The sequence below is a fragment of the Saccopteryx bilineata genome, chromosome 5 (genome assembly GCF_036850765.1).
Source record: "Saccopteryx bilineata isolate mSacBil1 chromosome 5, mSacBil1_pri_phased_curated, whole genome shotgun sequence".
In the NCBI taxonomy this organism is placed as follows: Eukaryota; Metazoa; Chordata; class Mammalia; order Chiroptera; family Emballonuridae; genus Saccopteryx; species Saccopteryx bilineata.
This window is the reverse complement of record NC_089494.1, coordinates 57,196,975-57,210,800: the sequence shown is the minus strand read 5'-3', so window position 1 is coordinate 57,210,800 and position 13,826 is coordinate 57,196,975. Positions and strand designations below refer to the sequence as shown.

At 40.2% G+C, this 13,826-nt stretch overlaps 1 protein-coding gene across 1 annotated transcript in view; it reads right to left on the bottom strand.

The window, feature by feature from the left end:
- TTN (titin) overlaps positions 1-13,826 on the bottom strand; it is a 284,943-nt gene that overhangs the window by 250,059 nt on the left and 21,058 nt on the right. Inside the window, exons 14-28 of the mRNA XM_066233115.1 lie at positions 11,684-11,968; positions 11,458-11,580; positions 9,382-9,663; positions 9,065-9,130; positions 8,058-8,316; positions 7,772-7,835; positions 7,105-7,320; positions 6,285-6,427; positions 5,118-5,323; positions 3,978-4,211; positions 3,632-3,876; positions 2,440-2,711; positions 2,152-2,316; positions 1,880-2,048; positions 71-1,764 (exon numbers count right to left, since the gene is read on the bottom strand). Coding sequence (XP_066089212.1) covers positions 71-1,764; positions 1,880-2,048; positions 2,152-2,316; positions 2,440-2,711; positions 3,632-3,876; positions 3,978-4,211; positions 5,118-5,323; positions 6,285-6,427; positions 7,105-7,320; positions 7,772-7,835; positions 8,058-8,316; positions 9,065-9,130; positions 9,382-9,663; positions 11,458-11,580; positions 11,684-11,968 — 4,423 coding nt within the window. The remainder of the gene's footprint in view (positions 1-70; positions 1,765-1,879; positions 2,049-2,151; positions 2,317-2,439; positions 2,712-3,631; positions 3,877-3,977; positions 4,212-5,117; positions 5,324-6,284; positions 6,428-7,104; positions 7,321-7,771; positions 7,836-8,057; positions 8,317-9,064; positions 9,131-9,381; positions 9,664-11,457; positions 11,581-11,683; positions 11,969-13,826) is intronic.

Genomic DNA, 13,826 nt, shown 5'->3' with positions numbered 1-13,826 from the left:
ACTACTGGATATTCATGGATAAAGAGAGACACATCCATCAAATGAAAGAAATTCAGTTTATTCACATTACCTTGGACGAGTAAGAATGCGTGGCTTGAGGTTTCCCCAGCTATATTGATGGCTTTTACCATGATGCTGGCAGAGTCCTCAGCGGTCACATCCCTAATGACCAGTTCACAGACGTTGTCTTCGGGCCAGTACCAGTAGATTCGGTCAGAGCGTTCTATCTTGACACCGTTTTTGTACCATTCACATTCAGGATCTGGCTTTCCCACAACTCTGACTCGGAAGTGTGCATCAGATCCTTGGCCCACGGTTTGGCTTTGGATTCTTTCAAAGATTTTGGGGGCCTCCATACTAGGACTTAGTTCGATTTTATCAGGTTTAAATGTTGGAATAGTGATTTTGCCTTGTTCAGCAAGGGCTTTCTTCTCCTCTTCAGTCAGCTCTTTGGTCCAATGGAGAAGTTCGTCCTTTGTCTTCTTGAGGAGCTCCTCATAGGATTCATCCTTCTTACGAGACTTGAGCTCCACAGCAGTAATGGCTTCGTAATACCCTTCCTCTGTTCTGCGCTTGAACTTACTGCGCAGCTCTTCGGATTCCTCTGACACTTTTTCATGGGTAATTCTCTCAGCCCTTTTCAACTTCACAATTTCCTTGGTTTCAGTGGTGTCAACAGGTCTATCTACTTTTTGTACCTCAAACTGAAGTTTTCCAGGTTCATGTATGTGATAGTCGGGCTTTGGTTCAGGGGCTCGCCTGAGGACAGACCTAAAATCTTCCCTCTGTTGGATCTCTAGTTTCACTTTATGCTCTGTCACACCTTCAGGATTCTCGGCGGTGACTTTGACTTCACCTGTATCGTATGACTTGCAGTCCACAATTTCCAGGTAGTGAATGCCGTCATAGCGAACTCTGAACCTTTTGCTTTTGCGGATGAGCTGTCCATTGAGGTACCAGTTGACTTTGGGCTGAGGGTAACCGGTCACTCGGCAACGGAATCTAGCAGTCTCCCCTTCAAGTACTCTTACCGGCTCTGGGAACAAGACGATGTCTGGTTTTTGCTTTTCTTTTTGATCTGTTGTCACACCTGTGAGTGCCCCTTCATGGGCCATCCTCTCTAATTCTTCAATTCTCTGTAAGCCCTTCCTGCCCTCAGGCAGTTGAGATTCTTCCACCAGACTTTTCTCATCTTTCACAATAAGGGTAGCAGATGTGTGATCTGTTCCGTATTTGTTGGTGGCTCTGCAAGTAATGATGCCACTGTCTCTAGAATAGGCTACTCCGTAATCAAGGCTGCAATACCCAAATTCATTGATCATGCGAAGCCTGTTTGCGGCTTCAAGTGGCTTTCCATCATGGAGCCATTCCACCACCATTGTTGGGTCACCAATTGGTGTTAGCCGGCATTCAAAGTGGGCAGGCCCAAAGCGTTTGAGTCTTAAGGAAGTGAGTTTTTTCTTAAAAAATGGTTTCTGTTGTTTCTCTTTGTCATAGAGGTCCCCCTCCTCCCATTGCTCTTGACCATATCGCAAGTGGAGGGGCTCCAGTTCTGGGGCTGCAATTTCCTTGGCTTTGTATGTCCCTCGTGGGATAATTAATCTTCTCTCTGGTTCAGGTTCTGGAAAGTCAACTTCAACATTCACTTTGCATCTTGTCGTGTCTCGGCCAGCCTTATTAATAGCAGTTGCCGTGTACCAGGCGGAATCTTGGCTGACAGTAGAATCGATTTTAAGGGCAGCTTCTCCCTTGGTTCCTTCGATTCTAGAAAAAAAAAATAAAGGGTGAAAAATAAACATCAATACAGAAGTAGTTGCTGCTTTCTTGCTTATTGGATTTGTAGAATGAGCTTAGTTATATTATTGCCATGCAAATGTACCTGATTTTTGGATATTTATGAGGTAAAATGATTTCACTGTTTTTCAACCATACAATGTCAGGGTTAGGGTTACCCGTAGCTCTGACTTTCATTTCAAGTCGGGAACCCTCCTTCACATTGACATTTCTTAGTTTTTCCACAAACACCGGCTTAACCTGGTGTTCCACAGCTGAAAGAGAGAGGTCAAGATTTAGTGTGGGCAAGGCTGAAATACCTGTTTACAACCTAAGGGATCAGGTAATTAATTTTATTATTATTTTAAAAGCATATACCTTCCACAGTTAAAATCACTGAAATGGAAGATTTGCCTGCCCTGTTTTGGGCAACCACGGTCCATTCCCCAGAATCACTGGGTGATGCAGGGACAATGATCAGTGATTGGGTTCCATCTTCTTTAATAACTACTTTATGGGTATAGTCATTGAGGACTTGCTGGCCTGTCAAAAAATAAGCAAAAAAGAAAACAGATGGTTAAAATAGTTTTTTTTTTAATTGTTCGGCATACATATAAGTTTATTTTGGGGTTTAATAATTTGTGAGCAAAAACTTATCATACTTACCATTATGAAACCAGAAGGTCTCTGGCATAGGCCTACCTACAACCTTTAAGTCAAATCTGGCAGTTTGTCCTTCTAAACATTTGAAAGAAGCAGGTTTTAACACAAAGACTGGCTTATACAGTCTCTCAAGTTGTGACTCATCTGTATCCTCAAGCCTACGTCCAGGGGACATTCTGGCTGGGGACATTCGTGCAGGTGACATCCTTGCAGGAGACATCCGTGCAGGAGACATGCGTATAGGAGATCTGCTCACTGAACGTGGAGAGACAGATCTGAAAAACCAAGGAAAACAACATTTTCATGAGTCATACTGAAAACTCAGCAAAATGAACAAACCTCTTTATTTCTTGTTCAATGTTATTTTATAATTTACTTCTTGTATGTTGCAGAAGGTACCTCAAACTCACTGGGGTCCAAATGGAATATATTAGTATAGCCCCCAAAACTATATTCCTTATGTACCCTCAAACTAGTCAGTAGTCCTTTAACACAGTTAGGTATCCAGGTATTCAGAATCTTGGGGTGATTCTTGATACTGTCTTTCTCTCACCACTTTGATTTAATTAGTCATAAACCTTTTTGATTCCACTACCAAAACATCTCAATACTGGCTGGTTAAATAAAGCAATTCATAAATTTATGAAGAAAGGATAAACATACATTTTTACCCCACAAGAGGGAAAAATGTAGACATTATATTTGAAAGCAAAATCCTATCTATACATTGCAGCCAGACTAGATTGGATTGGACCTCAAGCTCTGGGACCTCCCTTACTGGCTGGGTAAACTAAGGCAGTATTCATAATATGGCAGAGACTCAGTGTTCCTACTTTCAAACTAGAAATAATAATCCCTACACTTCAGTGTTATTGTATAGACTGGGGCCAACATATATAAAATCAGGTGTTAGATAAACCTATAGTCTTCATCATATTAGTTACAACACAGGCAAAATGAGTAGTGTGCTACATTAATGAAATGCTTTGCTCATCTTACAGAGGGGCAAGAAATAAAAACCTTTGGCAATTATTGGCATTGCTAATGACAGGTTTCTGTGCTGTCTTAGCCTTCTCGCCCCTCCTGTCCACCCACCTACCCAAACACACACACACACAACAGCAATTTGCTACTGGGATACGTAGTGTTTTAGATAATTTAACTACTAATCAACCCAAATTATTACGAGTCTTACCTGATTCTGCTCACTGACTCTGGTGTAGGCATGTACATTGGAGCGCTAAATGGGGCAGCAGGCTCCACGTACAATTTCCCAGAGCAAATTGCATTTCCTTTAATATTGCTGGCAAATGCAGTATAGATGCCCTCATCTTCTGGAAGAACAACAGGGATGCGGAGACTAGCCCTGCCATCTGGTAGAAAGTCCATTTGGTATCTTTCTCCATGTTTGATGCGCTTGCCATCTTTGTACCATGCAATCTGCAAATAATATGCGAAGTAAATGTACATAAAAGAGTTACAGTTTAACTTGTCTGTATCTTTATTGTGGCATGGATGTGTGATAAATGCTTATATTTTACCTTGGGTAATGGATATCCAGACATCTTGCAATGAAAAGTAACACTCATCCCTTCAAGAATTCTATAATTCTTGATCCTTAAATCAAATCCTGCTTCAACAGCTTCAGATTCAGAAATGTCAACTGCCATCTTTTCTTCTCCATCTTCTTCAAGAAGTTCTTCTAATGTAGTCTTTATTATTCTGTATTCAATTTCTTTAATGAGCCTCTCTTCGAAGGAAGAAATGTGGAATTCCTATGAAGTAAAAAAGACAGCTTGTTAAAAAAGATATATCCTCTAAGGGCTCATTAAAGTTTTTAACTGGGAGAAAACTTTAGAAAGCTTTTTATTTGTTTTCTTTTTAATCTGCATTACAGTCATCTTTGCCGATTCGTACAGCATCAAGCGGCGTCTTGGAGAAATCTTATTCTGGAAGTATGGGTTACAGTTGGGATGTTCATCACACAGCTAAAAGGATCTTGGCAGTAATAAACATGGTCATGTTAAAAAAATTTTTTTCTGGGCCCTGGCCAGTTGGCTCAGCGGTAGAGCGTCAGCCTGGCGTGCGGGGGACCCGGGTTCGATTCCCGGCCAGGGCACACAGGAGAAGCGCCCATTTGCTTCTCCATCCCTCCCCCTCTCCTTCCTCTCTGTCTCTCTCTTCCCCTCCCGCAGCCGAGGCTCCATTGGAGCAAAGATGGCCCGGGCCCTGGGGATGGCTCCTTGGCCTCTGCCCCAGGCGCTAGAGTGGCTCTGGTCACGGCAGAGCGACGCCCCGGAGGGGCAGAGGATCGCCCCCTGGTGGGCAGAGCATCGCCCCTGGTGGGCGTGCCGGGTGGATCCCGGTTGGGCGCATGCGGGAGTCTGTCTATCCCAGTTTCCAGCTTCAGAAAAATCCAAAAAAAAAAAAATTTTTTTTCTGCATGTATGTAATCTCTATATCGAAAGTTGTAGTTTGTTATATATACATGTAATGTTTCCAAAATCATTATGTGTAACATATGAAGGTGAAGAAAAGTTGTCAGCTGTGAACCTGAACCTATTAATAGTAGTCTAACATGACCCCATTACTTAAAAATGAAAATATCAGATAAAAAGGAGAGTAAGGATGGAAAGTCTAATTGATAAAATGGTTCACATGGTCATTATTGTTATACTCACTTGGTCTTCTATAAAAGTTCTGACCATTACAGTGTCTTTGGCCATTTTCTTCCTAATTAAAGCTTGCTCTTTTTCATACTCTTTTTCATAATCAGAGTATAAAAATCCAGGTGCCATTTCTCCAACTTTAGGTTCTTGCATGAAGGCAGTCATTTGTGTCTGATAAAGCATTTCTTGCTGGGATTTCATCAGTGACTCATAATCAGCTAGGAGTTAAGCACATAAGTTAATTTTTCATGTTCTTATGTAAAAGCCTTTCTCTATCCCATTGCTCATTCAGGCAAGCCCCACATTAGGGAAAGTTGATGACCAAAAGACTGATTTTCCAAATTTTACTATTAAAGTGCTCAATAAAGATTAATTAGATTTGAAATATTAATTTCAAAACCAAACTTATACTAACAAGTCAAATCAGTCACTGCTATCGTAAAAAGAATTTTATATTAACAGTTAATCCTTTGTGACGTATCTTAGAGGTTTTTCTAATTTCTTGTGTGGTTTTGGCAATTCATTTACCTTCCTGGGTCTTGAATGCTTTATCTGCTAAAAAGGGGATAATAACCTAACTTTCTCTAAGAAGAGTTGTGCAGATCAAACAAGAAAGAACCTGGGATGGTCCACTGTAAATGTGAACAGCCAAGCAAAGATAATGGCAACTCACAGATATATTTTGTTTGGCCTGAAGGCTATTTTTTTTTTTTTTCAAATTACTGAAAATCGGGACTTCCTGATTTTCTATAAAATATCAAAAACTCTAACAACATGGAGCCTGGTTCAAGTGTGCCTGGCAACAACACACTAGAGACAGAACACGACTGCCCCCTGAGGCAGGGCATACACTCTCCAGTTTGCCATTGTCTTCCTTGCACCCACTGACATTATCAGCCTGGATCCGGAAGGCAACCGGAATTAGAATCCTTGCACATTCAAAGGTGTGAGATGCACCAAATGAATGCCACCAAATAGAAACTATTACTAGAAACTTAGAAATTTTGCACCACTTTTGAGCCATGTAGTCTAAAACATTTCCTATTGTGATTGAGGCCAACAAAGGGAGGGAGCCTGTGTCAGAACCCGGGTACTGCAGGAAGCCTCTAGACAAACACACGGACTCCATGCATCTGTGTTCTCACCATGCACTTAGGTACTAGTTAGAGCTGCACTTACCTTCTCCAAGCAAGGAGGCAGAGGCAGAAGTTTCTCCATGCTTATTACGAATAACAATAGTGTATTCTCCAGCATCATCCGCAAAAGTCATTGAAATCACCAGTTTGCATTCACCGGTTTGTTTGTTGTAAATCACTTTGTATCTTTATAGAAATAAACAAAAAATTCAGTCACATAATAACCCTTATGTGACTAAAATAACCTTTATGTGGATCTGTAGTATACAATTCAATGATCCTATGCATGTGACTAAACTCTACCATAGAACTATAAGATTGCTAGAAATTGAGAAAAATACATGAATATGAGTAATGAGGAACAAACAAGTTAAAAGTTTCAAATATTCTTTAAAATAAATAATAGAATCTAATAGTGCTAGAATCAGATATGTAAGAAATAAGTGTCTGTGAAGATATTTAATTGCAGCAAATTTATTATCATTAATTTTAATGTATAACTAACTCCATCTTCACTATATGACCCTTATTCTATCTTTTAGAGACTTATGTGTTTTTGTAAAAAGTCTCAGATTCTTTCTGGAAAAATGTGTATGTGTATAAAAATACCTGTAAAAATATACATTACTAGCACTATAATTGAATCAAACTAGAATAGATATTATCTTCTGGATATATTTTTTCTCATGGCCTTATATCACAATAAGACTTTGTACAAACGTGTGAAAATACACTATGAAGGCTCCATAGTAAAAGAGCATCCCTTTAGGGAATGGTGTTGTAAGTATATTCTACTTCTCTCTAGGCTTCATATACATGTCATGCAAATCACAGAAACCTCTATCCTTCAGCCATCAAAATACCTGTATCCACTGGTTAGAGGAACACCGGATTTTTTCCAGTAGACATGGGGCTTTGGGTTGCCACCAATCTGGCATTCAAACACAACACTCCCACCTTCCACCAGTTTCTGGACCGCTGGCTTTGAAAGGAAGAAAGGAGCAGCAGGTTCTCCGGGCTCTGCTCGCTCCTCCATGATGCTAGCATCAGTCATTACCACATCTCTTGGCTCCACAAAGCTGGAAAGAAAATTTCCGTCACATTAACTTCTGAATTACAACTTTCCAATATTAAAGGGACTGAAGAAATCAAAACAGTGTGGTAGACTCTTGAACAAAGTTGGGGGCCAGGGGTGCCAACACCACACAGTCAAAAATCTCTATATAGGTTTTGACTCTAAAGTCAGCCTTTTCCATCCACAGGTTTCTAGCTCACAGATAAAACCAAACACAGATTGAAAACAGTATTTTAATTTATTCTGCCATTAGGAATCTATGACTGGGAATATGAAAATACTATTTTTCATCTTTGGTTGGTTAAATATGCAGATGTGAAACCTAACAGACACGAGGACTGACTCTATTTATCGGGAGGGGATGTGTGTAAACAAACCCACTAAGCTCAAATCCATGCTGTTCAAAGGTCAACTAAAACAAAAGTGCATTAGCAAAAAAAAAAAAAAAGTTTTACCGTTTCTCTTCTGTGGTAATTTTCTCAGTCACTGCTGTGGTATCTTTTTCAAACTCTTCCGACACTGGGAAAAAAAACACAGAGGTATCTCACTTAAGTCAGGCATTGAGTCCATTTTGTTAGTGACCCCTGACAATTAAGTTGACTCCGTTATCTAACCCTCAATTCCAAAAGGGGACACCATTACAGGGTTGCAGGAACCCGATGGTGGAAAGAAGTGCCAGCTGCCAGGGATGCGGGAGAGGGATGGTGTGTGCGGGAGGACTGCAGGAGAGTGGCCACTGACCCTGCACTGCCAGATAGCAGGACGTGCTGACGGTCCCAGCCTCGTTAACCGCACTGCAGGTAAAGCGCCCACTGTCTTCTGCAAAGGCTTCCCGAATCATGAGACGAGCAATTCCACTCTGGAAGGTTGTCTGGAAATCGATGGAACTTTCTATTTGGTAGTCTTCCCTGTACCATGTCACTTTGGGGGATGGGTATCCAGAGATGTGGCACTCTAAGGTGACGGATTCACCTTCTATGACAGTCACATTTTTTAATCCCTGAAGAGAGAAGAAAAAGGATATAGTATTGGTACCTGAGCATTTTCATTAATTATCTCTAATGTTATGGCAGATGTGGGGGTTTGAATTTGTACGTTCTGATCATCACAAAATGTTTCTTTTTTAAGATCAGGACTCTAGACATATTATAAAAAAACTCTTTTGGAAACTGGAATATCCTCAACTTAGAATAAATGCAAGGTGTTAGTTACCAAATTGGTACGGTGGAACTATATTAATGCCATATAATGGGGCAACTCTGTACCCTCTGTGATTACCACAAGTCGATCTTAACAAAGCCTGAGGGCTTACCAGCCAATGCTGCCTCTTCAACAAAGCTTCCCACGTTATCCTCAATTTGAAGTAATCTATTCTTCATCTTTATTCTCTCCTCTATTGAGGTGCTTATCACCTCCTGTATTTTATCTTTGCTTGCTAATACACATTTTTTTTTTCTGATAGTAAGGCTATCCTTACTATTCCTGAAGGCTGCATCTGGAGAAATATTTCTCCATATTTTTTAAAGAATGCTGTACATATAATAGAAATTCACTAAATCTGGTCTACATGACTGATGGTTGACACACAGAATCTCCCCTTTTTCTTGTCAATTAATGTGTGGTTTTAAAATGAGCATTTGTAAACTCACTGATGCTATTTTCCAGTTTGAGAAACTGATCTTTGCACATGTTAAAAACATGTTAAAATTATTTGCCCAGGTATGCCTATGGTCACCACAATCACTCACCGAGACCAAAGTTGGTGGAGTAACAGGAATTTCAACAGGTGCAGGTACTCTTGCCGTTTCCGTTACCTAGGGATTTTTAACAAAGGATGTTGACACAATGCCCATCCGATTAGGGAACATCACATAAATGCTTAGCTCATGCTAAATTATAAAAATCAATTGAGAAAAAGAGCTCCGACCCACTCAAATTAAGTTTGAACATAGGAAAGGAGAAAGGCCAGACGTCTGGCTGACTACTTCTGTAGAACAATCTATCAAATGTCCGGCCCTAATTCATAGGAATGAATCAAGAAGGAGCATGCACTCCGGGGACCAACCTTGGCTTCACGCTGGTGCAGAGCTTCCAGGCGCTCTTCCCGGACTGTGCTACCAGCGATGCTCAGCCCCACTTCCTTTTTCACTTCAATGCCAGCTTGACTCTTGTAAGTCTCTGGTGTGTCAGCGAAGGGGAACTGCGGGGAGGGGGTGGGCTCTGCTCTTGCCCTAGTCTCAGCAGGCTTCACAGTGGGTGCCTTCACTGATTTGGTAATCTTCTGAGTGGAAGAGGTAGTTGACAATTCTTTTTGCAAAGTGGCAATAGCACTACCGGCTATTGATGCCTTCAACAGAGAGGGAGTCAGAAAATAAAGTCACTTAATTGTCATCTGAGCTGTCATTGAGAAGTGTTTCACCACTAAGATTCCTGTTGTGAGTCGGAGTCCATTTTCTAGATGGCCCATTTTTTTTAAATGTTCTCAGTGTTATTGAAAAGTCAGAGATAAGCCAGTTATAAACTCATTGTCATTCCTGCCCCTTTGAAAAATATATTTAAAATACATTTTTTAAGAGTTGTATTAACAGCTACTTATCTGACACTCTCATCATAACGGGACTGAGGGTCTTCTAAAGCTCAGTCATAAATTTTCACTTCATTATCCCAATGCTTCCTTTGAAAATACTACATACAGTGAGATGGTCAATATTGAGAAATTAGAATACTTGATAAATTATTAAGAACTATTTTAAAATAGTACATTTAGGTTTCAGTCACAAATCTGTTTGAAAAGTGAAAATGGAGACATTCAGAAAAAAATGACTTATAGGCTTCCTGTTTTTATGTTGCTGTTTATGATGATTTGCTTTCAACAGTAATTTGGGACTCTCTTAAATATAGGTAGCAAATGTAACTTATAAGTCTCTGAAAGCATACAAGACTTGAATTCTATGTCCTGGATGTGTCTAATAAGAACAAGAGTGGCAAATATTGAGGGTTATTACGGGCTGTCAACTTACTAAGGTTTTTTTGGGTTTTTTTTTTAGATTTTATTTATTCATTTTTATAGAGAGAGAAGAGAGAGAGAGAAAGAAAGAGAGAGAGTGGGGGGGGGGTAGGAGCAGGAAGCATCAACTCCCATATGTGCCTTGACCAGGCAAACCCAGGGTTTTGAACCGGTGACTTCAGTGTTCCAGGTCAACGCTTTATCTACTGTGCCACCAAGGTCAGGCTGCTAAGGTTTTTATATGCACTAACTTGCCCTGATGACAGAGCTAATAAGGGCAGAGCCAAGACATTAATTCAGGGCTGTTTTAGTCCACAATCCAATCCTGCCATCACACAATATCACCTCTCTATCTTGCTACACTGAGCATATATGATTTCTTTTTTTTTTTTTTTTTTGCGTTTTTCTGAAGCTGGAAACAGGGAGAGACAGTCAGACAGACTCCCGCATGCGCCCGACCGGGATCCACCCGGCACGCCCACCATGGGGCGATGCTCTGCCCCCTAGGGGGCGATGCTCTGCCCATCCTGGGTGTCGCCATGTTGCGACCAGAGCCACTCTAGCACCTGGGGCAGAGGCCACAGAGCCATCCCCAGCGCCCGGGCCATCTTTGCTCCAATGGAGCCTTGGCTGCGGGAGGGGAAGAGAGAGACAGAGAGGAAAGCGCGGCGGAGGGGTGGAGAAGCAAATGGGCGCTTCTCCTATGTGCCCTGGCCGGGAATCGAACCCGGGTCCTCCGCACGCTAGGCTGACGCTCTACCGCTGAGCCAACTGGCCAGGGCCTATGATTTCTTAATATCTGTCTTTAGTATTAATATCCATTCTCAGTTAAGCTACTCTGAAGTGTCTCCTAGCATAAGGAAAAGGAAATAGTATAATTGCAAAATATGAAACAGAGAAAAGCCTGCACACATTGTGTCCTGTTAGAGCTGTCAGATAACCACCTGCTACTCCTGGCTCACCCTGCAGGGCAAGTGTCAGAAGCCGAACTTTAGGGGCTGAGTCCACTCTGAATGCAAACAGACAGTCCCCCAAAGAGACCACACAGGCCTATATCAAAGATAACTACATCACACATCAGAGACTTAGTTTTTTGAGCTAAACATTTCTTCATCATGCTCTTTAATTTCTTACCTCATATCCCTGTTCTGTCCTAGGAACAGAAATTTTTGAAACGGTAAAATGAGGGCTTGTTGTGCGGGGACGTTTATCCACATGGACTAATCTTTCAGTTGTTACATCTGTAGTTTTCTTGATCTGCATTAAAATGAAACTTGGTGATATTGCTGTCCACCAGACGACCACAACAGTTAAGCTTGCTTTCCCATGGTATTAATAAGAGCAGCAAGTACAAACTCACCTGTGATGATACATGCAGTCCCATTTGATCAGTAGTTGTAATATGAGTCTCAGAAGGAGCTTGGATTACTCTAGGTTTGACTGCTTTAGAAACCACGTGGGGTTCTGAGGCCGGACGCTGGGGGTGCTCAGCTACTTTTGTGGCAGAAACATGTTCTTTGTAGCCATACTCTAAAGTCGTCTGCTGAGCATAAGATTCTTCAGGAAGCCCGGGCTCTCTGACACGGGCCTGGTCCACTGCAGCAACAACTGTTGCTACGGCTTCTGCCTTTTTCCCAGCACCCACCTGGAAATAAGGATTCTAGCATTAATACATAGTAATGTCACAGTCAGGCTGGGTTATCTCCTCCAGGATAGTCATCAAGAACAGACAAATGCCTACAGGCACGGTAGTGAGATGGCACCCATGTTATATAGCGGTTAATATCTCCAGATATATAACTCATAAATGTATTTACAAACATCTCACTGATATTATACTATGTGGACATGAGTTAGATACACCCTGTATACACCTGATTATTTAGGATAGACGTTAAATCACACACAACACAGGACAACACAATATGTACATGAAATGGTAAGAAGATTTTGAGTTGTTCAAGCATTATGTCTGAGGCCGTCAATTAGCACTTGAGAAATCAGAACTTTAGGGCTGGTTATCTTCTTTGATTCTTTTTATTATCTTCTCAATCATTTTGTCTCATGTTGACACAATGACAGCATGATAAAAAAATGTTCTCAAATATCATCATAGACCCATCCAGAAAAATCAGTTGCTACAAAGTTATATAGTTGCATGCAAATCTGAGATAATATGAAAGCTCATGAACACACAGTGAAGCATACTGATTACTTATGAGTCTCAAGGGAGAAGAAAATTTTAATCTATAAGAAGATATCTCTCTTAAAACACATGAATGAAGATATAGTGATTAACATTTAAAAGTGCTATTCTACAGTATTTGTATTCAAGAGAACAAACTTTCTCAGGGAAGTTCAATTCAATTTACTCTCATTATTACTGGGAATTAAAGAGAAGAAAGAAACAGAAATGATGCTTTCTCATTTCCATGAATTTTGTTAAAATAAATGGGGACACAGTTTCCAAAGGAGCTTCTCTTTTTAAAACTGATTTTATGCAATACTTGAAAAGAACATATAAAAATCACATGGCCATGTCCATCAGTGCTCTTTCAAAGTAGTGCTGGAATATTTTATTCATGTCCAGTTTTCTTTTCTACTGCTGTGAATAGACACTTGCTTGCATCTGAATGTTTCCAAGTATATTAAAATTGTTGTCTGAACCATGTAAGATAAAAATGAGGGGTTTTCTGAGATGAAGTTGGGCCTTTACTACCTAATGCTTTACCTAATGCTTCCATCTAAGAAGTCACACTCTCATTAACCTGCCTTGAAGAATTAAAAATGCCATCTTCAGTTTAGATTTGCAATTTAGAAGAAACTATAAAATATATGTGAGGCTTGGGTGAATTAAGTTTGTTCATCTGTTTGGGTTTTTGTTTAAGCCATATAGGCCATTAGTTGACTTTAATTTTATAGATGCTTTAAAATGTTAACATCTTCAACAGATAAGATTGAGTACATAATGTTTATATTATCTTATATAGTATATACTATATTAGACATTACATAATATATATTATCTTATATATGTAACTTTGTTTGTAGAATGATTACATTTACATGATATCTCATTTGAGCCGTTCAACCAATCTATGCGGTAGTCAGGTTGAGTTTTAGTTTTAGTTTAACAACGAGACACTAGGCTCAAAGAAATTGTCTTGCCAACTAAAATATAGAGTTCTAAAACTTGCGCACACATAAAGAAACTTAATTACAGTAGGATATTCTAAATTGGGGAACACATATATTTCTTCTTGAGTTAATAATGTACATCAAATCTGTATATGTCACTTGATATACAACTAAAAATGTGTACTCTGCTGGTAACTGCTTTTATCTCTCAGTGGACTCTAACATCCCTCATTGAACAAAGAGAACCCAAATAATACCAGTTAAATAGTGAGTATTAATTTAGGAGACACAAAGAAAAGTGGTATTTATTCAGGCTTTTCACAAATAAGAACGCTAACTATTCCACTGGAGGAACTGGATTGAAT